The 25,301-nt window shown below is 38.6% G+C and overlaps 1 protein-coding gene and 1 pseudogene across 2 annotated transcripts; both read left to right on the top strand.

The window, feature by feature from the left end:
- Window positions 1-631: 631 nt before the first annotated feature.
- On the top strand, window positions 632-19,165 carry LOC127084905 (BRASSINOSTEROID INSENSITIVE 1-associated receptor kinase 1-like; annotated as a pseudogene).
- A 182-nt stretch (window positions 19,166-19,347) lies between these two features.
- LOC127084890 (BRASSINOSTEROID INSENSITIVE 1-associated receptor kinase 1) lies at window positions 19,348-25,086 on the top strand. Of its 2 annotated transcripts, none has more exons than XM_051025414.1 (12): window positions 19,348-19,894; window positions 20,371-20,388; window positions 21,144-21,276; window positions 21,368-21,439; window positions 21,594-21,737; window positions 22,194-22,265; window positions 22,349-22,420; window positions 22,510-22,586; window positions 23,112-23,240; window positions 23,343-23,684; window positions 23,916-24,310; window positions 24,552-25,086. In XM_051025414.1, exons 1-12 carry the CDS (start codon window positions 19,759-19,761, stop codon window positions 24,873-24,875), a joined length of 1,914 nt encoding a protein of 637 aa, XP_050881371.1. In that variant the 5' UTR covers window positions 19,348-19,758; the 3' UTR covers window positions 24,876-25,086. The 2 variants fall into 2 exon arrangements, with proteins under 2 accessions (XP_050881371.1, XP_050881378.1); XM_051025421.1 differs by having other exon boundaries at window positions 19,711-19,894; window positions 20,279-20,388.
- Window positions 25,087-25,301: the final 215 nt, after the last annotated feature.

Raw genomic sequence — 25,301 nt, 5'->3', positions numbered from 1 at the left:
ATTTATTTAACCATGTTATTTCATATAGTTTGTGTTCTATTCATCAATAATAGAGAAAAGAGTGTTGTTGCGGCATCATAGATGAGAAGTAAACAAAATTAGATAAAAAAATTGAGAAAGAAATTTGAGTAAACATAAACAGTCCATGTAGATAGATGATAGAGAATTCTGATTTTGATTATGGTTGACCTTTCTATTAAGTAACAATGTCACTTAATATCTCTCTTTTAAAGTTTATGTTTATTTGCTTAATAAACTGTGAGAAACATTTTTTTTCTTATTTTATTTAAATCTTCTTATGGTTTTGAACAATCTATAACAATATATAAAAATAAAAGTTAATTTTGGTGTCATCTATTTTCTTTTTTTCATAATACCATATTTCAGATCACTAAATTGTTCCACTCAAATTATTGATTTATTTAAAAAAAATCGGTTGAATATATTCTCAATTCAAACAAAATTTAATACAAAAAAATATTAGATTGCAAATAAAATTTAATATGTATCTGAAAAAATTCTGTGGGGGCAGCGCATCCGAGCCGTTGGATTAAGAAAAGTCACAGGATCTTACAATGAGGTTGTCACATGAGATCGTAAGCCACACTCTCTTTCTCTCTCTTCTCCTAGTCGCTTATCGCTCTTTGCCGCCGATCGGAGACACGCTTTAACATTACAAGAGCACCTCTTCCATTTCTGAATGAAGGCTGATGAAAGATGGTGAGAGATTAGATTTTGCAATTGTCTGCCGGAATCTATGCTTGCCGGAGAAGAGAAAAGTTAGTGAGAGAAAAAGTACACCGTAACTTCATATTATTGATGCAGATAAAACAAAGAAAAGTCAAAATTAAACTATAAACCTTCTAAAGAGAGGGTTTGCCCCCACATCTTTTATTGTTGAAAACTAAATCACGAAAACTTAGGGTATCTTCATAAACCTTACTTGATAATAATATTATTTGCGTTATCTTCATACAAACTATATGAATGTGATTTGTCACCTTTCAATTATTTGTTGGACTTTTTTTGTTTGTGCAAGGCTGTACTTTCTTCTTTTTTCATTGGCAGGGAACTTTATAATAATAGTATAACAGGTAAAATCCCAGAAGAGCTAGGAAGTTTGGCAAATTTGGTGAGCTTGGATCTTTACTTGAACAATATAAGTGGTACTATACCCAATACATTGGGCAAGCTTCAAAAACTACGTTTCCTGTGAGATATACTTTCATTATTCTCTCATTTCTTTAATCTGCAAAATTTGTTTGTGTCTTTTTCAATTGTTTTACTTCCTTTGCCCTGTTCAACATCCTTTTTTTTTGTGTTTCCCGGTGCAAAATGTGGTAGATTTTTGTAGCCTCTACAACACGACTTATCAACATGAATGCCTAAAAAAGTAGTCTTGTTTGTTTCCATTATTGCTGCTGCGGGTTATTATGTCGTGATGCAATAGTGTGATTATATGCCAATTGAATGAAATATTTTAGGTATTTCTAATAATTAGTAAATATGAAATTGTATATTGGCTCAACTAATAATGAGGGTTTTCCACCCTTGAATCAGATGAAAGAAATCTTAACAGTATATGTTATATGTTTTGATCATCTCGATTTGTGTCTTTCAAAGATGTTCCCAATTAAGCATAATACTTGTTTATCAAAATTGGATCCTCTCAACACTTCGCTCCAACAATCTCTTTCACTAATTTATCACTATCTCTCTTACATTTTCTCTCTCCTTTTACACTTGTTTTGATTGAAGGCAAGGATCCAAATCCTTTATATAAACACTAAAGGTCTAATACAATGGACACTAATGTTGTCTATATATCATCGTAATAAAGACCCTTGTATGAAAACTTATAATATAAAGAAAAGATTAAAAACATGGTGAGCTCTGCTAGGGTTTTGTATGTGTTAGACCTCCCATTAAGGAATATTATAGGAGAAGGGGCCGAGACGACCAAAACTGACATGGTCAGTTTGTGGCAGTTATGTTGTATTAATTAATTGTATATGTTGGCAGTTAGTAAGAATAAATAGAAAGATGACAGGGCATAGTTGGTTATCAAGGAGTTATTTAGTGGTTATTTGGGTGGGAGAGAACCAAGCTCTTGAATCTTGGTAGAAACAGTGGCAATAGTGTGTATATGAATTCCATACATAAAATTCAGTTTTTTTTCAGTATATTATTATTGGTACCACCAGTTTCCATCAACGGGTATCATAGCATGTTTTTTGGATTTGTGGTACACTATGCCGGAAATGGAATTTTGAGTGGTTGATGGAGAAGAAGATGCATACTTGTTGGTTGTAATTTTAAGTGTCGGGTTTTTGTTATCGTATCCACAGGGATTGTAAGATATCACCGCCGTTCGATGGTTGTATTAATTCTAACTTTAAGTAACAATAGGGTTTAGGTTGTTGTCACGTTATCTTGCATAAAAATGTAATAAAATGCGGTAAAAGTTATGGTTTGAATATTTGAGAAATATTGCCAAAGTTAGGGTTCAACGATCACTTTGCATGTATTTGTTCGGTCAACAATCTTATAAACTCCTTTAGATGATAAATTATTTCACAAAGTCCTCCCAATGTGTTTCTCTCGAACACACATTGTGAGTTTTCTCATTTTGATCGATTGTTTATCTCTAACACAACCTATCAAAATGACAACTTTTTGGTTCAACCTTATGGTGAACAAAATCATTCATTACTATCTCTAGCTAACAAACAAGATTGGATGAAAACCTAGGTTAAGAGTTGTTAAACATCTCTCGATCATAAACCAACACAAAGAGTTTTGAATAAGAACAAAGTTTTCATCATATATTCACCATTAAAGAGTTTACACATGAAGATCCTTACACTTACACACAAAGCTAATGATTATCTACATCTAACCTTGACAAATGGAGGACTTAGCTACTCATTTTCATGGTAGCTTGGTCGGCAAGTTTCGGAAGAAGGTTGATCAACATCCGAGTCGAATAATCGAGATTGGATGGGAATCCACCTTCTTTTTGTAAAAGATGGTTAAGAGAAATGAAATTTAGGGCACAAAAGCTTCTAAGAACAATGCTGTAAAAATATCTAGAAAAAGTGCAAAAGTATGGAAAAACTAGGTATGGCTCCAAAAAGTGGCACTTGCTACTTATAGAGCTGTACTGGGCTGTCATGCTCGCTAGGCGAGCAGAATGGCTCGCCTAGCGAGGGTCTAATTGAGACACCTGCGCCCAGAGAAACAACCTATCTCAGACTGTCATGTTCGCCTAGCGAACAAAACCTTCGCCTAGCGTAGGGCACGCTTCAACCCTCGCTCCAGCGAGGTTGAGAGGTTTGGCTACTGGAATCCTCGCTGGGATCTCGCTGATGGCTCGCCTAGCGAGTGAGTGCTGGCTGCGCTTTTCACCAAGTCTGGACGCGCTCACTGCAACGTTCGCTGGAAGCTCGCCTAGCGAGTCCTTCGCTACAGCTCTCGCCTAGCGAGTAAGCTGATGAATGCATCTTCTCTTTGGTTCCTTTGCCAACTTTCTTGTGTCTTCATTTTCAATTATTTCATGCCTTCTTCCTGCACAATAACACACAAATCAAAGGTACCAAGATCGTTTATCAATGTATTGCATTTCATCTAAAACAAAGGTGGTTTTGACAATTTAGCAAGGAAATGGAGTGAAAGATACTCATATTTGATAGCTCAAATAAGCACTTTTGGGTATCTAACAACTCTCCCCAACTAGATTCTTGCTTGTCCTCAAGCAAAGTATGCCTCTTGAAGGACAAGAGGATTTGCTTTAAGAAAATGGTTTCTCCGAAGTTGGATAAAACGGCTCAAACACAAGCGAATCAACATATACAAGTTTCCAACGGTTCGAATAAAATAATACACAAGAACTAAAACTTAATAGCTATGCGAAATATTTATCTATCTACAACAATATTATTCTGAATGAATCACCCTATCTCTCCTCTTCGAATAAGGAATGAAGAATTTACGCGTTTGCAACCGCGGGAATAATCTCACTCTCTAACAAATAATGAAGAAATCAATTCGATTCATACAATGTCTAACAATTATAAATGGTAATGTGGAAGCACGAAGATCACTAAGGGCTTTTCGGTTGAAGCTTGGTCAGGTTAACAAACAAGGGTCATTTCTAAGGCCATTGAAAACGAAATTGCCGATGCAAAAGAGACATTCACTGTACACATATTCACACATCTCGACTTCGTTCCATTTGTTTCTTATTTGAAACCTTCACAACTCTTATTTCACAACTCAATTTTTATTTTTCACTATTTTTCTTCCAAGCAAGCATTCATTTTCATTCTTTCTATTTTGTTCTTTTCTTTCACATCATATTTACAAAACAGATGTTTCTTTTCTATATTTTTATTTTCAATGCTTGCTCGATTTTTCATTTTTTTTTTCAAGAGTTGTGGTACTTACCGATTCTCCCCAACTTATTTCTTACTCACCCTAAGTGAATGCTCTTAACTTTTTACGGCAAAAGAACAATAATCAAGATTTTCCGGGTTGTAAAAAAAAGATTTTTGAAATCTCGCTTTATTTCAAGCTGAGATTCAACTGTTTAAGCTCAAAGGGGTTAACGAATACTCTCTCTGCTCACAGGTAAGTTGTATTTGGATGTAGTTGTGCTCGATAGAAAACAAGTGCCTTGATCATTTCTAATTGCTTCCACATATTCACAATAATAAAAGACAAAGCATGAATCAAATGCATCAACAAAACTTATTAGAATCCAACATTTAAGTGTACAATGGAGGTTTCCTCACAATTTGTGGTTTTAAGTTCTAGATGAAACATTCATTCAATTATGTTGCAAAAAGACAATATTTAATTTACCAAAAAGAGTAAAGTTCTTAATGCATTCTAAAATTCTAGCCGGAGGTAACCATATACCTTAGCCTTATTCACTTGTTTATTCTTATCATTGCCATCCAAGCTCGGATGCATCTTCATTGGGTACTTCTTTGAGGAGCAACCAATCTAGAAGGTTTGCCACTCAATCAACCAAAAATTTATTAAACAAACAAAATTTAAAACATAAATAAATAACATTACTGAAAATTTAAATTTGTTCATGGGGGACAAAACACCCCAAAAGTACAAAGCCAACATCAAAATACAGAATTCTGGAAATACAATAGAAATAAACGTAAAATGAAAAATACAAAAACTTAACCCTCTAAGGGCTCAGAATCCTCCTCGCTACCGGCTTCAGAACCGGTAGCCTCATCATCATCATCATCATCAGTTGCAGCACCCGAAGACGCACCAGCGCCCGCCCCCTCACCATACACAGGCCTGTCCACAGGCCAATTAGCATTAAACAGAAACTGCTCACGCGTCATCAAGGCATGAGCACCACTTCCCTGCAGCTGTAACCGCTGCATAGAGTCGTGCATATCTATCATGGCACGCTGGGTTGCCGCCATCCATTCAAAACTGTAATCGCACACAGCTTGCAGGTAGGGATCTGGTCCAGGAGTAGAGGTATCAGGACCATCAGAAGCCCGGGTACTCTCTGCAGCTGCACTGCCTCTGGCATTGTTGGCCCTGCAATATTTGGCCACGTACCTGTCATCAATGGGCGACGGGATCCTTACCTGACCCCTTGAGGGTAGTCTCACCCTCGCCTGAATGCACAAACTCATGATTAAGCACGGGAAAGCCAGGGGACAATTCACACGAGCCCCCGACTTTAGCCCGCTCTCAATCACGGACTTAAGCTCATTAGCGATAATCCTCGCCACATCGATCTGGACGTTTGTGAGGATACAATGGACCAAATGTGCCACTGGGATCGGCACTGTAGAAGTGTGGGACTTTGGTTGGATGTTTGTCAGCACCATCAGCAGAATCAGTTGAGCCAAGGGAGTCATGTCCTCCCTATGATACCTCATGGGAACCCCAGATGGGTTCAGCTCAACAGATTTCCCTCTTAATAGCAGGGCGGCAGAAATGGCTTCAACATCCCGGTGAAGCCATAAGTCTGTATGGTATGTGTCCCTCTCTTCGGCTCCCAGCTGGAGCGGTTCACCTAGGACTCGGTTAATGGCATCCCGATCAAACGCAACGGGACGGCCGGCCACTCGAGATTTCCAAGTAAACGGCTCGTCATCATCCGGTAGTGCGTTCGCATAGAACTCACGTACCGTTGCGATATCATAGTGCTCGAGTGGGGAAATTAACCGATCCCACTTCTTTGTGTCAATCAACCCGGTGAATGCTCTGTTTGTGCCTTGGGGGTTGATGAGGAATCGCTTCTCCGGAAGAATTTTCCGTTTTTCCAAAGCAATGTACCTGGCGGCCTGCTTCGGGCTGACAAACTTATCGTTATCAAATTGGATAGGTACAGACCAGGAAGTGTTTCCTCCCTTCCTCTTCTTTGTATTTCCAGACCTTGATTCCATCTGCAAAATATAAAAGGAAACAACACACACCAAACAGATTAGACAGCAAAACCAAAATTTAAAGAACTGTCATGCTCGCTGCTGCTTCGCCTAGCGAAGTGGCAGCGAACGCTCGCCCCTGGTTCGCCTAGCGAGTGCTAGCTAACCTTACGGGTTTTTGGGTTCTGCTGCATTTTCAGAGAATCTTTCCCAAAACCCACATTCTAATGGTTTAAATTTCAGAACCTAATGATTTATCAATTAAACGAACGTTCTATGCTATTGGGGATTACACATTTACATGCAAAACCTAAAATCCCCAATTGCAAAACCTAAAATCCCCAATTGCAAAACCTAAAATCCCACATGCAAACCTAAAGTTTCCCATACCACAACTCATCCTAATTGACATCCAAATCGGAAATAACAGAGTTCAAACATACAGAAAATGTAGTAGGGCAAACCTTAGTTACACGAATTGATTGAAATGTGAAGTGGAGTAGGGTTTGCAATCTTCCAAATAGGGATAGAGTGTTAGTGAGAGAGATGAAAATGAGAGAGTGTGGAGAGTGCTCAGTTAAAATTTTCCTCAGCAGAGTTGAAAAACAGAAAAGTTGTGTTTGGGCCAAAATGAGTGCCCTGCTGAGATTTTTAATAAGTGTTGTCATGCAGCGCTCGCTGCTGCTTCGCCTAGCGAGCAGCTAGCGAATCAGCTCGCTACTGCCTCGCCTAGCGAGCAGCAAGCGAGCATGACAGCAATTGCCTTTTCAAAGGCAGCAGTTCAGGTTCATTCAGCAAGGTGTTAGCACTTCGAATCCCATCACAACACACAGAAAAAGCAGTAAATACTTACAATGTTGGGGTGCCTCCCAACAAGCGCTTGTTTAACGTCGGCTAAGCTCGACGGTGTGATGCTCACAGAGGAGCATCCAACGGAATTGCACAGCTCTCGCGATCCACATGACCGCCGAGATAAACTTTCAATCGTTGGCCATTCACGATCCAACTATCTTTCTTGTCCATGTCTTCAATGACAATAGCCCCGTACTCCTTCACCTCTTTCACCCGAAATGGCCCGGACCATTTTGATTTCAACTTCCCGGGAAACAATTTCAACCTGGAGTTGAACAATAGGACAAACTGTCCGGGCACAAATTCTTTGCTTCGGAGCTTCTTGTCGTGGTACTTTTTTGCCTTTTCTTTGTACAACCAACTTGAGTGATATGCGGCATTGCGCATCTCTTCCAACTCAAGTAGTTGCACCTTCCTTTTGTCACCGGCCAACTCATTTTCAAAATTTAAATATTTCAGGGCCCACAAGGCTTTGTGCTCCAATTCAACCGACAAATGGCAAGTTTTACCAAACACCAATTGAAAGGGAGTTAGGCCAATTGGAGCTTTAAAGGCGGTACGGTATGCCCATAACGCCTCATCCAATTTTTGGGACCACTCCTTTTTTGAATTAGACACAGTTTTTTCGAGAATTCTCTTAATCTCTCGATTAGAGACCTCGGCTTGCCCATTCGCCTGTGGGTGATACGGAGTTGTCACCCTATGTGATACACCGTAATGTTTTAAAATGCTTTCCAATGGTGCATTACAAAAGTGTGACCCTCCGTCACTTATCAACACTCGGGGGTTCCGAAACGGGAAAATATGTTTTTCTTCAAAAAATTTATCACCGTTTTCGCGTCCTCCCGAGGTGAGGCAATCGCCTCAACCCACTTAGAAACGTAGTCAACTGCGACAAGCATATACTCGTTCCCATAAGAGGGCGGGAATGGTCCTACAAAATCGATGCCCCAACAATCAAATACTTCGACTTCTTGTATATTTTGGAGAGGCATCTCATCTCTCTTACCTATCCCACCGCTTCTCTAGCAACTATCACAACTTTGCGCATGGGTGTGTGCGTCTTTGAAAATGGTGGGTCAATAAAATCCCGATTGGAGGATTTTAGTGGCCGTTCTCACCCCATTATAGTGTCCGCCGTAAGGCGAGTTGTGACAATGCCAAAGGATGCTCTGCGCTTCATCGCCAGTGACGCATCTCCTTAATAGGTTAACATTACCCAACTTAAACAAGTACGGGTCATCCCAAACATAATACTTGGCATCCGAAAGAAACTTCCTTTTTTGGTTCGAAGTTAGGTCGGGAGGCACAAAACCACTAGCCTTGTGGTTCGCAAAGTCTGCAAACCACGGCCTAACTTGAACTTTAAACAGTTTTTCATCAGGAAATTCTTCCCGGATTTCCTTCTCAGACGTTGTAACCTCCACATTCACTAAGCGGGATAAATGATCCGCCACCAAATTTTTCGACCCCTTCTTGTCTTCGATTTCCACATCAAATTCTTGTAACAAGAGGATCCAATGGATGAGCCTTTGCTTCGAATCCGGTTTGGTGAGCAGATATTTAATCGCCGCGTGGTCGGTATACACTACGACTTTAGACCCTATAAGATAAGATCTAAACTTTTCTAGCGCGTACACTATTGCAAGTAGTTCTTTCTCCGTGGTGGCATAGTTTATTTGAGCCTCGTTAAGAACCTTACTTGCATAATGTATCGCATGAATTTTTTTATCTTTTCTTTGGCCAAGTACCGCTCCAACTGCGTAGTCGCTCGCATCACACATTAGTTCAAAATTTTCATTCCAATTGGGAGCGACTATTATTGGAGCGGTAACCAATTTTTCTTTTAAAGTCTCAAAAGCTTGCAAACAATCATCGGTTAAGAGAAATACCTGGTCCTTAGCGAGCAAATTGCTCAAAGGCTTAGCCACCTTTGAGAAGTCCTTGATAAAACGCCGATAGAACCCGGCGTGCCCCAAAAAGCTACGGATGCCCTTCACATTTACCGGAGGAGGTAATTTTTCTATCACTTCAACCTTAGCTCTATCCACTTTAAGCCCCCTTCTAGAGACTTTGTGGCCTAGCACGATCCCCTCGGTCACCATAAAGTGACACTTCTCCCAATTAAGCACCAAATTGGTCTTCACACATCTTTCCAACACCGTTTTCAAGTTTGTCAAGCATAGACTAAAAGACCCACCAAATACCGAGAAGTCATCCATGAAGACTTCCATTGTTTTCTCTATCAGATCGGCAAAAATGGCTTGCACACATCGTTGGAAAGTCGTCGGTGCATTGCACAGCCCAAAGGGCATTTTTCGGTATGCGAACACTCCAAACGGACACGTGAAAGCCGTCTTCTCATGATCAGCCGGGTCAACCGCAATTTGGTTGTACCCGGAGTAGCCGTCCAAAAAACAATAGTATTGTTGGCCCGAGAGTCTTTCGAGCATTTGATCCATGAATGGGAGTGGAAAATGGTCCTTTCGAGTCGCGGTATTCAACCGCCTATAATCAATACACATTCTCCACCCCGTTGCAACTTTAGTAGGGATCAATTCATCCTTGTCATTTCGGATTACGGTAATTCCACCCTTCTTCGGAACCACGTGCACAGGACTAACCCACGGACTATCCGAGATCGGGTAAATCATCCCCGCATCCAACAACTTTACAACTTCCTTTCGAACAACCTCCTTCATGGTAGGATTTAAGCGGAGTTGTGGTTGAGCTACCGGCTTGAAATCCTCTTCCATCAAAATCTTGTGCATACAATAGGAGGGACTAATTCCTTTTAGATCGGAAAGAGTCCAACCCATGGCTTCTTGATTTGTTTTTAGCACGGTGATCAGACGGGCTTCTTCTTCATTTGTCAAAAGGTTGCTTATGATGACCGACTTTGCCTCGGTCTCATCTAGGAATACATATTTCAAAGTAGAGGGTAGTATTTTCAATTCAATAGGCGCTTTTTCGTCAATAACCTCCTTCTTCAAGTCTTCTTCCTCTACTTCCCACGGTTGTAGGTCGTCTAAACTATCAAGTTCCTTTAAGCATTCCTCAAGAGCTAGCTCTTCTTCAACGGTGAAAACCTCCAATGAGTCGTCAAGAGCTAACTCCATAGGAGATATCTCATGAATATGCTTTGAAACTTCCAAAATAGCGTCTTCGGTCACATCGATGCGAAAGCTATCATTTCTATCTTTTTAGTGCTTCATTGCTTCGAATAGATCGAATGTTACTTCCTCATTTTGGACTCTCACCTTCATTAAACCGTCATCAACATCTATCATCATTCGCGCGGTCTTCATGAATGGTCGGCCCAAGATGAGCGGAGCATCATCATCTTCTTCCATATCAATAACAATAAAATCGATCGGGAAAAAGAATTTGTCGACTTTAACCAAAACATCTTGGGCTACCCCATGAGGATGGGTTGTCGACTTATCCGCCAATTGCAACGTCATTCGGATGGACTTAATTTCGATGTTGCCAAGCCTCTTTATAATAGACAAAGGTATAAGATTAATGCTCGACCCCAAGTCAATTAGTCCCTTCCCGACATAGATATCTCCAATTTTAACTGGCAAAGTAACTCTTCCCGGATCAACCTCTTTTTTTGGAAGCGTCCTTTGAATAATGGCACTACACCTCGCATCAAGGACGATGGTCTCCGGTTCCGTATACCTCCGCTTTTTTGTAAGTATGTCCTTCATGAACTTGGCATACTTGGGCATTTGCTCCAAGGCTTCGGCAAACGGAATGTTTATTTGTAATTGTTTAAAAATATCCATGAACCGGGTGTAATGCCGTTCATTCTCTCTTTTGGACGGGGCATGAGGATAAGGTAGGTTTTGGATTGGAGTAGTGCTCACTACCTCCTTTCCCTTTGCAACTCTAGCACTCCTCCATCTAGGCTTTTTCACTTCCTCCCCCCTTACTTCATCAATTGTATTTTTCTCAATCTCCACACTTTTTTCTTTTCAACTTCACCATTCTTTTCGTTATTTTCAACTTCTTCCTCCTTACTCCACTCCCCTACTTCACCATCAACATTTTCCTCCAATATTTCCTCCTCATTTTCTTTCTTTTTCTCTCTTTGTTCACTCTCAACTCTTTTGTTATTCTCACTCATAAACTCCTTCCCACTTCTCGTTCTGACCGCCTTACAATGCTCCTTAGGATTTGTTTGCGTATTTGCCGAAAAGGAAGGACCGGTTTGTTGTTCCGCGAGTTGCTTAGCAAGTTGCCCAACTTGAGTCTCGAGATTTTTTATGGCCGCGTCATTGCTTTTTTGATTTGCCATTGACATTTGCATGAATTGCGTCAATGTGTCTTCCAACTTAGAAGTTACGACCGGCGGTTGTTGAGGTATATAAGGATTTTGGGGAGGGTTTTGACGGCTAGAAGAACCACCTCCATAACCTTGGTTATGGTAATAGTTACTCCTAGGTTGGAACGTAAGGTTCGCTAGCACTCGCTAGGCGAACCAGGGGCGAGCGTTCGCTGCCACTTCGCTAGGCGAAGCAGCAGCGAGCATGACAGTTCTTTAAATTTTGGTTTTGCTGTCTAATCTGTTTGGTGTGTGTTGTTTCCTTTTATATTTTGCAGATGGAATCAAGGTCTGGAAATTCAAAGAAGAGGAAGGGAGGAAACACTTCCCGGTCTGTACCTATCCAATTTGATACCAATAAGTTTGTCGGCCCGAAGCAGGCCGCCAGGTACATTGCTTTGGAAAAACGGAAAATTCTTCCGGAGAAGCGATTCCTCATCAACCCCCAAGGCACAAACAGAGCATTCGCCGGGTTGATTGACACAAAGAAGTGGGATCGGTTAATTTCCCCACTCGAGCACTATGATATTGCAACGGTACGTGAGTTCTATGCGAACGCACTACCGGATGATGACGAGCCGTTTACTTGGAAATCTCGAGTGGCCGGCCGTCCCGTTGCGTTTGATCGGGATGCCATTAACCGAGTCCTAGGTGAACCGCTCCAGCTGGGATCCGAAGAGAGGGACACAAACCATACAGACTTACGGCTTCACCGGGATGTTGAAGCCATTTCTGCCGCCCTGCTATTAAGAGGGAAATCTGTTGAGCTGAACCCATCTGGGGTTCCCATGAGGTATCATAGGGAGGACATGACTCCCTTGGCTCAACTGATTCTGCTGATGGTGCTGACAAACATCCAACCAAAGTCCCACACTTCTACAGTGCCGATCCCAGTGGCACATTTGGTCCATTGTATCCTCACAAACGTCCAGATCGATGTGGCGAAGATTATCGCTAATGAGCTTAAGTCCGTGATTGAGAGCGGGCTAAAGTCGGGGGCTCGTGTGAATTGTCCCCTAGCTTTCCCGTGCTTAATCATGAGTTTGTGCATTCAGGCGAGGGTGAGACTACCCTCAAGGGGTCAGGTAAGGATCCTGTCGCCCATTGATGACAGGTATGTGGCCAAATATTGCAGGGCCAACAATGCCAGAGGCAGTGCAGCTGCAGAGAGTACCCGGGCTTCTGATGGTCCTGGTACTTCTACTCCTGGACCAGATCCCTACCTGCAAGCTGTGTGTGATTACAGTTTTGAATGGATGGCAGCAACCCAGCGTGCCATGATAGATATGCACGACTCTATGCAGCGGTTACAGCTGCAGGGAAGTGGTGCTCATGCCTTGATGACGCGTGAGCAGTTTCTGCTTAACGCCAACTGCCCTGTGGACAGGCCTGTGTATGGTGAAGGGGCGGGCGCTGGTGCGTCTTCGGGTGCTGCAGCTGATGATGATGATGATGATGAGGCTACCGGTTCTGAAGCCGGTAGCGAGGAGGATTCTGAGCCCTTAGAGGGTTAAGTTTTTGTATTTTTCATTTTACGTTTATTTCTATTTTATTTCCAGAATTCTGTATTTTGATGTTGGCTTTGTACTTTTGGGGTGTTTTGTCCCCCATGAACAAATTTAAATTTTCAGTAATGTTATTTATTTATGTTTTTAATTTTGTTTGTTTAATAAATTTTTGGTTGATTGAGTGACAAACCTTCTAGATTGGTTGCTCCTCAAAGAAGTACCCAATGAAGGTGCATCCGAGCTTGGATGACAATGATAAGAATAAACAAGTGAATAAGGCTAAGGTACATGGTTACCTCTGGCTAGAATTTTAGAATGCATTAAGAACTTTACTCTTTTTGGTAAATTGAATATTGTCTTTTTGCAACATAATTGAATGAATGTTTCATCTAGAACTTAAAACCACAAATTGTGAGGAAACCTCCATTGTACACTTAAATGCTGGATTCTAATAAGTTTTGTTGATGCATTTGATTCATGCTTTGTCTTTTATTATTGTGAATATGTGGAAGCAATTAGAAATGATCAAGGCACTTGTTTTCTATCGAGCACAAATACATCCAAATACAACTTACCTGTGAGCAGAGAGAGTATTCGTTAACCCCTTTGAGCTTAAACAGTTGAATCTCAGCTTGAAATAAAGCGAGATTTCAAAAATCTTTTTTTTACAACCCGGAAAATCTTGATTATTGTTCTTTTGCCGTAAAAAGTTAAGAGCATTCACTTAGGGTGAGTAAGAAATAAGTTGGGGAGAATCGGTAAGTACCACAACTCTTGAAAAAAAAAATGAAAAACCGAGCAAGCATTGAAAATAAAAATATAGAAAAGAAACATCTGTTTTGTAAATATGATGTGAAAGAAAAGAACAAAAATAGAAAGAATGAAAATGAATGCTTGCTTGGAAGAAAAATAGTGAAAAATAAAAATTGAGTTGTGAAATAAGAGTTGTGAAGGTTTCAAATAAGAAACAAATGGAACGAAGTCGAGATGTGTGAATATGTGTACAGTGAATGTCTCTTTTGCATCGGCAATTTCGTTTTCAATGACCTTAGAAATGACCCTTGTTTGTTAACCTGACCAAGCTTCAACCGAAAAGCCCTTAGTGATCTTCGTGCTTCCACATTACCATTTATAATTGTTAGACATTGTATGAATCGAATTGATTTCTTCATTATTTGTTAGAGAGTGAGATTATTCCCGCGGTTGCAAACGCGTAAATTCTTCATTCCTTATTCGAAGAGGAGAGATAGGGTGATTCATTCAGAATAATATTGTTGTAGATAGATAAATATTTCGCATAGCTATTAAGTTTTAGTTCTTGTGTATTATTTTATTCGAACCGTTGGAAACTTGTATATGCTGATTCGCTTGTGTTTGAGCCGTTTTATCCAACTTCGGAGAAACCATTTTCTTAAAGCAAATCCTCTTGTTCTTCAAGAGGCATACTTTGCTTGAGGACAAGCAAGAATCTAGTTGGGGAGAGTTGTTAGATACCCAAAAGTGCTTATTTGAGCTATCAAATATGGGTATCTTTCACTCCATTTCCTTGCTAAATTGTCAAAACCACCTTTGTTTTAGATGAAATGCAATACATTGATAAACGATCTTGGTACCTTTGATTTGTGTGTTATTGTGCAGGAAGAAGGCATGAAATAATTGAAAATGAAGACACAAGAAAGTTGGCAAAGGAACCAAAGAGAAGATGCATTCATCAGCTTGCTCGCTAGGCGAGAGCTGTAGCGAAGGACTCGCTAGGCGAGCTTCCAGCGAACGTTGCAGCGAGCGCGTCCAGACTTGGTGAAAAGCGCAGCCAGCACTCACTCGCTAGGCGAGCCATCAGCGAGATCCCAGCGAGGATTCCAGTAGCCAAACCTCTCAACCTCGCTGGAGCGAGGGTTGAAGCGTGCCCTACGCTAGGCGAAGGTTTTGTTCGCTAGGCGAACATGACAGTCTGAGATAGGCTGTTTCTCTGGGCGCTGGTGCCTCAATTAGACCCTCGCTAGGCGAGCCATTCTGCTCGCCTAGCGAGCATGACAGCCCAGTACAGCTCTATAAGTAGCAAGTGCCACTTTTTGGAGTCATACCTAGTTTTTTCATACTTTTGCACTTTTTCTAGATATTTTTACAGCATTGTTCTTAGAAGCTTTTGTGCCCTAAATTTCATTTCTCTTCATCTCTTAACCATCTTTTACAAAAAGAAGGTGGATTCCCATCCAATCTCGATTATTCGACTCGGATGTTGATCAACCTTCTTCCGAAACTTGCCGACCAAGCTACCATGAAAATGAGTAGTTAAGTCCTCCATTTGTCAAGGTTAGATGTAGATGATCATTAGCTTTGTGTGTAAATGTAAGGATCTTCATGTGTAAACTCTTTAATGGTGAATATATGATGAAAACTTTGTTCTTATTCAAAACTCTTTGTGTTGGTTTATGATCGAGAGATGTTTAACAACTCTTAACCTAGGTTTTCATCCAATCTTGTTTGTTAGCTAGAGATAGTAATGAATGATTTTGTTCACCATAAGGTTGAACCAAAAAGTTGTCATTTTGATAGGTTGTGTTAGAGATAAACAATCGATCAAAATGGGAAAACTCACAATGTGTGTTCGAGAGAAACACATTGGGAGGACTTTGTGAAATAATTTATCATCTAAAGGAGTTTATAAGATTGTTGACCGAACAAATACATGCAAAGTGATCGTTGAACCCTAACTTTGGCAATATTTCTCAAATATTCAAACCATAACTTTTACCGCATTTTATTACATTTTTATGCAAGATAACGTGACAACAACCTAAACCCTATTGTTACCTAAAGCTAGAATTAATACAACCATCGAACGACGGTGATATCTTACAATCCCTGTGGATACGATAACAAAAACCCGACACTTAAAATTACAACTAACAAAATGGCGCCGTTTTTGTTGGTTGTAGGTCATAAGAGAAATATCAGAGGTAGAAGGGAAAATGAAGGTTATCGATGCAGAGCAGAAGAAAAGATCAAGCGAGACTTCTTGTGGGTTTTCTGTCAAGGTGGGAGCTTGTAATATTTTTTATGCAGAGTTGTGGGGATCTATTATGGCCTTCAAATTTCTTGGAGTAGAAGGTTTAGAATTATTAATGTATATACCAACTCCCAAACAGATGTTTCCTTCTTAACAAATGGGTGTTGTCGATCCCATGCGTCTTATGCTCTAGTTGCAAAAATCTACCACATTCACAAAGGTCAAGGTAGTATTTGTTGGATACATATCCTCTTAGTAGCCAATCAAGTGGTGGATGCATTAGCCAAACACGAGCTTTCGGTGGAGGCTTTTTCTGATTCAAATTGAGCAGGATGTCCGGTGGATAGGAAGTCTACCACAGGATATTGTGTTCTTCGGAGGTGATTTGATATCCTGAAAAAGTAAAAAACAAAATGTGGTTGCAAGATCAAGCGCAGAAGCAAAATACAAGGCTATGTGTCAAACTACTTGTGAATTAATATGGATAAGACAAATGTTGGATGAGATGGGATTTGGGAATAAGTGTCCTATGAAATTGTGGTGTGATAATCCGACTACCATTGCATAAAATCCGGTCTTTTATGAAAGAACAAAACACATTGAGGTAGACTGTCACTTTATCAGAGAGAGAAGGTTTAAGAAAATTTCATATCTACTTCCTATGTTATGATAGAAGATCAACCAATAGATTTGTTTACAAAGGCATTGATGGGGTGCATGGTGATTTCATTTGTAATAAACTGAACATGATTAATATGTATGCTCCTCAGTATTAAGAGTTATATTATAATATTATATTACCAGGATTTAGTATTAAGTATATGAGCTTAACCCTTTTTTCTTTGTTATGTATTACTCTTTTAACTTATTAATATAAATATGAAGGTCACTACAATACATATTGCAGTGCATCTGATTGATTATTTTCTTTCTACAAAAAGGAATATGCTAGTTACCTAATAGAATTTTTTAATGAATTAGTTATGCCTTGAGGAAGATATAATTTTCATTTTTGACAGTTTCACTTTGCATAGTAGAATTTTTTTATCTACCCAATTTTTTACACATTTGATAACTAGTTGCCTATCATGCTTTATTACTCAAAAACAGGCGTCTAAATAATAACACTTTGACCGGCCACATTCCTGTGTCTTTGACAAATGTTTCAACGCTGCAAGTTCTGTGAGTGTTACTCCTTTATTCAGATTTGCCATTAGTTATAGTCAAAGTAGTTTTTTTAAAGAATTCAAACCAGATTTTTATTTACACTAGAATCACATATTTCCATGTGTAAATTGACACAACCGCCATATCGGAGTACAGTGATCTCTCTAACAACAATCTAGAAGGGGATGTTCAAGTGAATGGTTCATTTTCATCATTTACCTCAGTCAAGTCAGTACAAATAACTATGTTCATATCTTTGTCTAATTGTTCACAGATGACATGAAAATTTGCTAATGCCATGCGTTCCAATTTACAGTTATCAAAATAATCCTCGTCTTTTAGCCTGTCTTTTACCAACATTTAGCCTGTCTTTTACCACGGCAGGTGAGGATAATCCTGAAGTTCACCTTGGTCTGCCTAAGAGGTTTTCCTTGCGTGAGCTGCTAGTAGCGACAGATAAGTTCAATAACAAAAACATTATAGGCAGAGGTGGATTCGGAAAGGTTTATAAAGGCCGTTTAGCTGATGGGACCCTTGTAGCAGTAAAAAGACTTAAACAGGAACTGACACATGGTGGGCAGCTGCAATTTCAAACAGAAGTCGAAATGATCAGTATGGCTGTGCATCGCAATTTGCTCCGGCTACGTGGTTTTTGCATGTAGCATCATATTTACGAGGTGCCCTATCTTTTCACTCATATATCCTTATTTTTATTTGTTATTGAAAAAAAATAACAATTAGTATTTCCTAGATAGTTCAAATTCTTAAATGCAATGGGTGCATTTACAGTTGAATTTCAAACTAAAACTGTGTCTATGTATATTGATTATGTTGTTGTAGAACGTAGTGAATCTGATCTGCAGCTTGAGTGGCCAATTCGGAAGAATATTGCGCTGGGATCTGCCAGGGGGCTTGTTTACTTGCATGATCATTGTGACCCTAAGATTATTCATCGTGGTGTGAAAGCTACAAATATATTGTTGGATGAGAAATTTGAAGCAGTTGTTGGAGATTTCGGTTTAGCAAAGCTTATGGATTACAAAGATACACATGTTACTACTGCTGTTTGTGGTACCCTTGGGCATATAGCACCTGAGTACCTGTCAACCGGAAAGTCTTCAGAAAAGACGGGTGTTTTTGGATACGGTGTGATGCTTCTTGAACTAATAACTGGACAGAGAGCTTTCGATCTAGCACGTCTTGCCAATGATGATGATATGATGTTGCTTGATTGGGTATGTTATTAACTTTAAACATGTCATTAGTACTTGAACAAATGACTAATCGTTTTTGGCAACTGTCTGGCATTGTTTTGAATCCAGGTTAAAGGACTTCTCAAGGATAAAAAGTTAGAAACACTTGTAGATGCAGAGTTAAGGGGAAATTATGATTTCAATGAGGTAGAGCAGTTAATCCAAGTGGCTTTACTATGCACACAAGAGTCCCATGTGGAAAGACCAAAGATGTCTGAGGTTGTGAGAATGCTAGAAGGTGATGGTTTGTCTGAAAGAAGAGATCTATCTACATGATTTTAACAACAACGACATGCGTCACCCTAATGCGAAGTGGATGCCAGATGAAGTCTCAGGTCCTAGATGATCCCTTTGAAGATTCTATCATATCGACATGTGAATAAACAATCCTTAGTCTGTCTGAAAAAGATAAACTTCATGATTTGCACACATGCTTTTCCCATCTCTTCTACTTGGTCTTTCAGATGATAAGTATTGTAATGTATTGTATTTCAGTTTTTTTCTTCTTCTTGGGACTTGGAAGTGAGTAGTATCTGAGGGGGTTGCTAAGATTTTGTCTTTCTAATCGTTAGAATTGGACTTTCTGTGCAAATATATGTTTGAAAGATAATGGAATCTACTTTTCAAGTTCAGTTTGGAATCTATCATTTAGCCAATAATGGATGATGATACTAACTATTAAATTGAAATTGAAATTGTTCTGAGATGAATTGGCCAATTACAATCAAATTCTACCATGCATTTGTGGTGGATGCAAGTGTGATATATAATCAAAATTAGAAAAGAGAAGAGGGAGAAAGAGTTCATCAATTCGGACACTGCCACTGTACGAGTACTATAAGGATTTGGTTCTAAAGATTGTTAGTAGCACAATCTATTTACTATACCAAAAAAATACTACTATTTGGTTTATTTATTTCAATTCAAAGTTTGAAGCTTCTTTCTGACGGTGGCGCATCAAAACCGTTGGATTAAGAAAGGTCACAGGATCTTACAATGAGCTTGTCACACGAGATCATAACCCACGCTCTCTCTCTCTCTCTCCTCCCAATCGCTCGTCGCCGCCGATCGGAGAGACGCTTTAGCAATCGGCTTAATCCTCTTCGACTCGATTGGCTGAAACTTCATCGCTATTGGCATTAAAAAATAGCGTCTCTTCGATTTCTGAATCAAAGCTGATGGAGGCAGATGAGAGATTAGGTTTTGCAATTCTCTGCCGGAATCCATGCTTGCCCGCGAAGAGAAAAGTTCGAGAGAGAAAAAGTTCAGATACACACGATGCACCACCGTAACTTCATACATAGAATCCAAATCTAACGGTTCAGAATCAATTTGCAAAAGTGATCTTTCTTCCTACAAGGGTACGTACATCTTTGACCGTATCTTCATTTCACTTTCTATTTCCAATCACATTTCATTATTTCTATTATGATTTTATGGAAAGTGTTAAACAATTTCAAAATATAAACATGTGTTGAAAAAATAATATTTTTTGAGCTAAGTAAATAAAATAGTTTTTTATCTTTATGAGAAATTACTGCATTCAATTAATATTGGCCTTTATATATTATATTTAGTTAATGAACATGTGCTTAAAAATTAAACAAAGAAAAGTCATAATTAAACTATATTAACTTCAGTGACGATTTTTGGTTGGGTCAACAAGTCAAAATGTTGTGGAGCTTGATGAAAAGAAGGTTTGTGTTTTGTTATGAATGAATCATTATGAAGGTGTTTTGTTGTAGTTGAATAAAGATGAAGGAAAGAATGACTTCATCTTCTTCTAAAGCTTCTTTTCTTTTTTGGGCAATTTTGGTGCTTCATTTGCTGCTTAAAGCCTCTTCCAATCCAGAAGGTGTGTGCTTATGTTTCTCTTTACTCTTTCAACATTTTAATTGTTTATATGTTATTTATCGAAGAATTAGAGATGACTTCATAGTAGAATTGGAGTAGCTTTTATAATATTTCAACCCAAATATGCTGTACCTGTTATATTTTTGCTAGAAATATAGGATCATATGTTTCATATATTATGATGGTGTTCTGCATCACTACCTAGATTAGTCTGTTTATTGTTTGTTTAGTGGTTACTGCTTAGTCCTGAGCCTAGAGAATTCGCGGATGAACGGAATTCGCAATGATGAGGATGATAATACTTCGTGACATAGTCATAGGCTGGGTTTGACAGTTTATACTGTATAGGAACTTCATAATTATATCCTATAATGGCTTTTCAATATGGGTTGTTCTTGTTAATGATCTTGAATCTTACACTATTTCACATTGTAACTTGGATGCAAACTCCTACTCCACACATTGTAATTTGCGATGATGATGATGATGATGATGATGATACTTCGTGACATAGTCGTAGGTTGCATTTGACAGCCTATATTGTATAGGACTTCATTATTATATCAGATAACGGATTTTCAATATGGTTTGTTCTTGTGAAAAATGCTTTCTTTGTTATCGTTTGTTTCATTTATATTAGTTGGCCTAGTATTTAGGTGTATGCTCACATTGCACCTTGGATGCGAACTCCTACTCCACAAATCACAAGTTAATATTAAAAATGTTTGCAACTGAAATTGGTTCTTTTTAGCACAGGTGATGCACTGAATGCATTGAAGAACAACTTGCAGGATCCTAACAATGTTCTTCAAAGCTGGGATTCTACCCTTGTCAATCCCTGCACGTGGTTTCATGTTACATGCAATGTTGATAGCAGCGTGACCCGTGTGTAAGTTAATATGTGTTTTACACATAGTTTTTATGAATGCTTGTCCCCGTAGTGAATCGTTATTTTAATATTTTTTGTTGCATTTGGATAGTGATCTTGGAAATGCGGCACTTTCTGGTACACTGGTTTCAAACCTTGGCGATCTCCCAAATTTGCAGTACTTGTAAGTTGTGAATCATGTGTGATATTGTTGAGTACATTTTAACTGTTTCTGAGTAGATTAAGCTCAATAAAATAATGTGACCTGTCATCATTCAATTATTTGTAGGACTTTTTTGTTTGCACAAGTCTGAGCTTTCTTCTCTTTTCAATGCCAGGGAACTTTATAATAATAATATAACAGGTAAAATCCCAGAAGAGCTAGGAAATTTGGTAAACTTGGAGAGTTTGGATCTTTACTTGAACAATATGAGCGGTACTATACCTAATACATTGGGCAAGCTTCAAAAACTGCGTTTCCTGTATGACATACTTTCATTATCCTCATATCTTTGATCTGCAAAATTTATTTATGTTTGTTTCAAAAAATATTCTTCCATGACCTTCTTCAACATCCTTTTTCGTGCTACCCAAAAATGTGGTAGATTCTGTAGCCTTTACAACATGAACATTATATTTTTAGCAAAGCTTAAATATAGAAAAATGAATTTGCTCTACCCGATGCATACAAATTTCTAATATGATTATCTAATTCATTCATACACTTGGAACTAAGACTTAAATTTATGACTGTATCAGTTATGCCTTGAGTGGGATATAATTTCGATTTTTGATAATTTTACTTTGCATAGTAGAATTTTGGTATCCACCTTTCTTTCTTTTTTAGTGTGTTTAGTAGCTAGTTTCCTATCATGATTTATTACTCCACTTTATCAGTTGTATTATAACAAACTTATTCATCTTGCCCTCCAAAATAGGCGTCTCAATAATAACACCCTGACGGGCCGCATTCCCTTGTCTTTGACAAATGTTTCTTCGCTGCAAGTTCTGTGAGTGTTACACCTTTATTTAGATTTTCCATGAGTTAAAAGTAGATTTGTATTTGTGACACAACAGCCATCTTCAAAAACAGTGATCTCTCAAACAACAATCTAGAAGGGGATGTTCCAGTGACTGGTTCGTTTTCATTGTTTACCCCTGTCAGGTCAGTGCAAATACTTATATTGATATCTATGTCTTATTGTTTGACAGATGATCTGAAATTTTGCTAATGTTTTGTGTTCCACTTTACAGTTATAAAAATAATCCTCGCTTGACACAACCGAGAATCGTTCCTGTGCCAACTCCTCCATTGTCACCAGCCTCTTCAGGTTCATTGATGTCTTTTTTTTGCTGACAATGATTTTAAATTGTTAAAGAATAACTTGAACTGAAAGCTTTCAATTCAGAATATGACACTAGCATGCTCAAAACTTTTTGAAATTGAAACCAAATTCATTTTTTTTTCAAATTTTAATTTTAAGACAGGATAAAACAACCAAACTAGGTCAACTTGATATTGATGTTATATTAAAAAAAAACATGTTACCGAAAAGTTTGAGTTATTAAGCAAGGGTCATCACCATGTCAAACAAGTTTTACATTTTTTATGTACTTTGCCATGTTTTGAATCTGCCTCTAACCTTTATCTCCCCTACCATTATTTCCGTTGTTTAAACGATTGATAGTCATTGACTCTATGGCTTTTCCAAATGTTTACTCTGTAATTATGGAAAGGGACGGTGTGCCTCATGGTTTAATTTTTTAGAGAAAACATAATTGTATTGAACGTGACTTTTTTTCCAATCAGTTGAATAGAGTTACAATTTTAATTAAACTGTTAATCCTTTTTTCAGGTAGCAGTAATACTGGAGCTATTGCTGGAGGAGTTGCTGCTGGTGCTGCTCTGTTGTTTGCTGCCCCTGCAATTGCACTTACTTATTGGCGAAAAAGAAAACCACGTGCTCATTTCTTTGACGTTCCTGGTTAGTTAGATAATGGAAAAGACGGCACACTTGCTCATAAATGCTATATTATATAGTTAATTACTTTTGAACCAACATTTTGTCTGTCTTTTATTGCGGCAGCTGAGGAAGATCCTGAAGTTCACCTTGGTCAGCTTAAAAGGTTTTCTCTACGTGAGCTGCTAGTAGCGACAGATAACTTCAGTAACAAACACATTCTAGGTAGAGGTGGATTTGGAAAGGTTTATAAAGGACGTTTAGTTGATGGCAGTCTTGTAGCAGTAAAAAGACTTAAAGAGGAACGTACACAAGGCGGGGAGCTGCAATTTCAAACAGAAGTTGAAATGATCAGCATGGCTGTGCATCGTAATTTGCTCCGGCTTCGTGGTTTTTGCATGACATCTACTGAACGCTTGCTTGTGTATCCTTTCATGGCCAATGGAAGTGTAGCATCATGTTTACGAGGTTCTCCATCTTTTCTCTCATATCCTTTTCTGGCATAAATATTGGAAATGTTGGTGTTAAATGTCAAACTTGTTTCTGGTTAATTTTTATTTATCATTAAAAAATTATAATTTGTTTTTCTTAGATGTACTCTAGCAGCTAAACAGAAGATGAAAAAAAAAACATAAATAGCTCAAATTTTAAAATGCAAATAAGTGTTCTTACTGATGAAAAATCTTACTGTTGTTGTAGAACGTAATGATTCTGTTCCGCCACTTGAGTGGCCTAGGCGAAAAAATATTGCGCTGGGATCTGCTAGGGGGCTTGCTTACTTGCATGACCATTGTGACCCTAAGATTATTCATCGTGATGTGAAAGCTGCAAATATATTGTTGGATGAGGATTTCGAAGCAGTTGTTGGAGATTTCGGTTTAGCAAAGCTTATGGATTATAAAGATACCCATGTTACTACAGCTGTCCGTGGTACGATTGGGCATATAGCACCGGAGTACCTGTCAACTGGAAAGTCTTCAGAAAAGACTGATGTTTTTGGATACGGTGTGATGCTTCTTGAACTAATAACTGGACAGAGGGCTTTTGATCTAGCACGACTTGCCAATGATGATGATGTGATGTTGCTTGATTGGGTAGGTGTTATTAACTTCGAATATATCATTAGTACTTGAACAATTTTTGTTAACCTTGCGATGCATTATGCATTAATCTCTTCGCAATATTCTATACGCTTAAGCATCATTGTTTAGTGTATTACTATCCATTGCATATTGAGGGGCACTTATTTGTTTCTTGCTAGCATTAGTAACTAGAGTTCTGTAACCCCTCATTTAGGTCATCCTTGGCAACTGTCTAACATTGTTGTGAATCCAGGTTAAAGGACTTCTCAAAGACAAGAAGTTGGAAACACTTGTAGATGCAGAATTAACGGGAAATTATGATGATGATGAGGTAGAGAAGTTAATCCAAGTGGCTTTACTATGCACACAAGGGTCGCCGATGGAAAGACCAAAGATGTCTGAGGTGGTGAGAATGCTAGAAGGTGATGGTTTGGCAGAAAAATGGGAGCAATGGCAGAAAGAAAAGACGTATCGACAAGATTTTAACAACAACCACATGCATCACCCTAATGCAAATTGGATGATAGTCGATTCAACTTCACATATCCAGCCAGATGAACTCTCAGGTCCAAGATGATCCTTTCAACATTCGGTCATATCAACAAAGTGAATACACAATCCTTCCTCTACCTGAAGATGCTCTCTGTTGGAAAGAGATAAACTTGATTATTTTTTCATATAATTTTCACCCTCTCTTCTACTTAATATTTTATTAATTAGTGTCTTGTGAGACTAAGATGATACAATGTCAAAATAGAAAAATTTAACCAATAAACAAGATTCAAATCTATCCATTTTTATAAGGGTAAGATGTTAGGTTAATTATTTAATTAATCAAATAGATTAACATAATCAATTATTAATTAACTATAGCTAATCAGTTCTTATTAAACACTAATTATAGATGAATTATTTGATTGAATTTTGTGTTTAAATGAATTGTGATGAGTTGGACCATTGGTTTAATCCTAAGGTTGCTTCTATTAGACTATTAACATATTTT

The sequence above is a fragment of the Lathyrus oleraceus genome, chromosome 1, assembly GCF_024323335.1.
Source record: "Lathyrus oleraceus cultivar Zhongwan6 chromosome 1, CAAS_Psat_ZW6_1.0, whole genome shotgun sequence".
NCBI classification, from domain to species: domain Eukaryota; kingdom Viridiplantae; phylum Streptophyta; class Magnoliopsida; order Fabales; family Fabaceae; genus Lathyrus; species Lathyrus oleraceus.
This window is presented reverse-complemented; position numbering and strand designations above follow the sequence as displayed.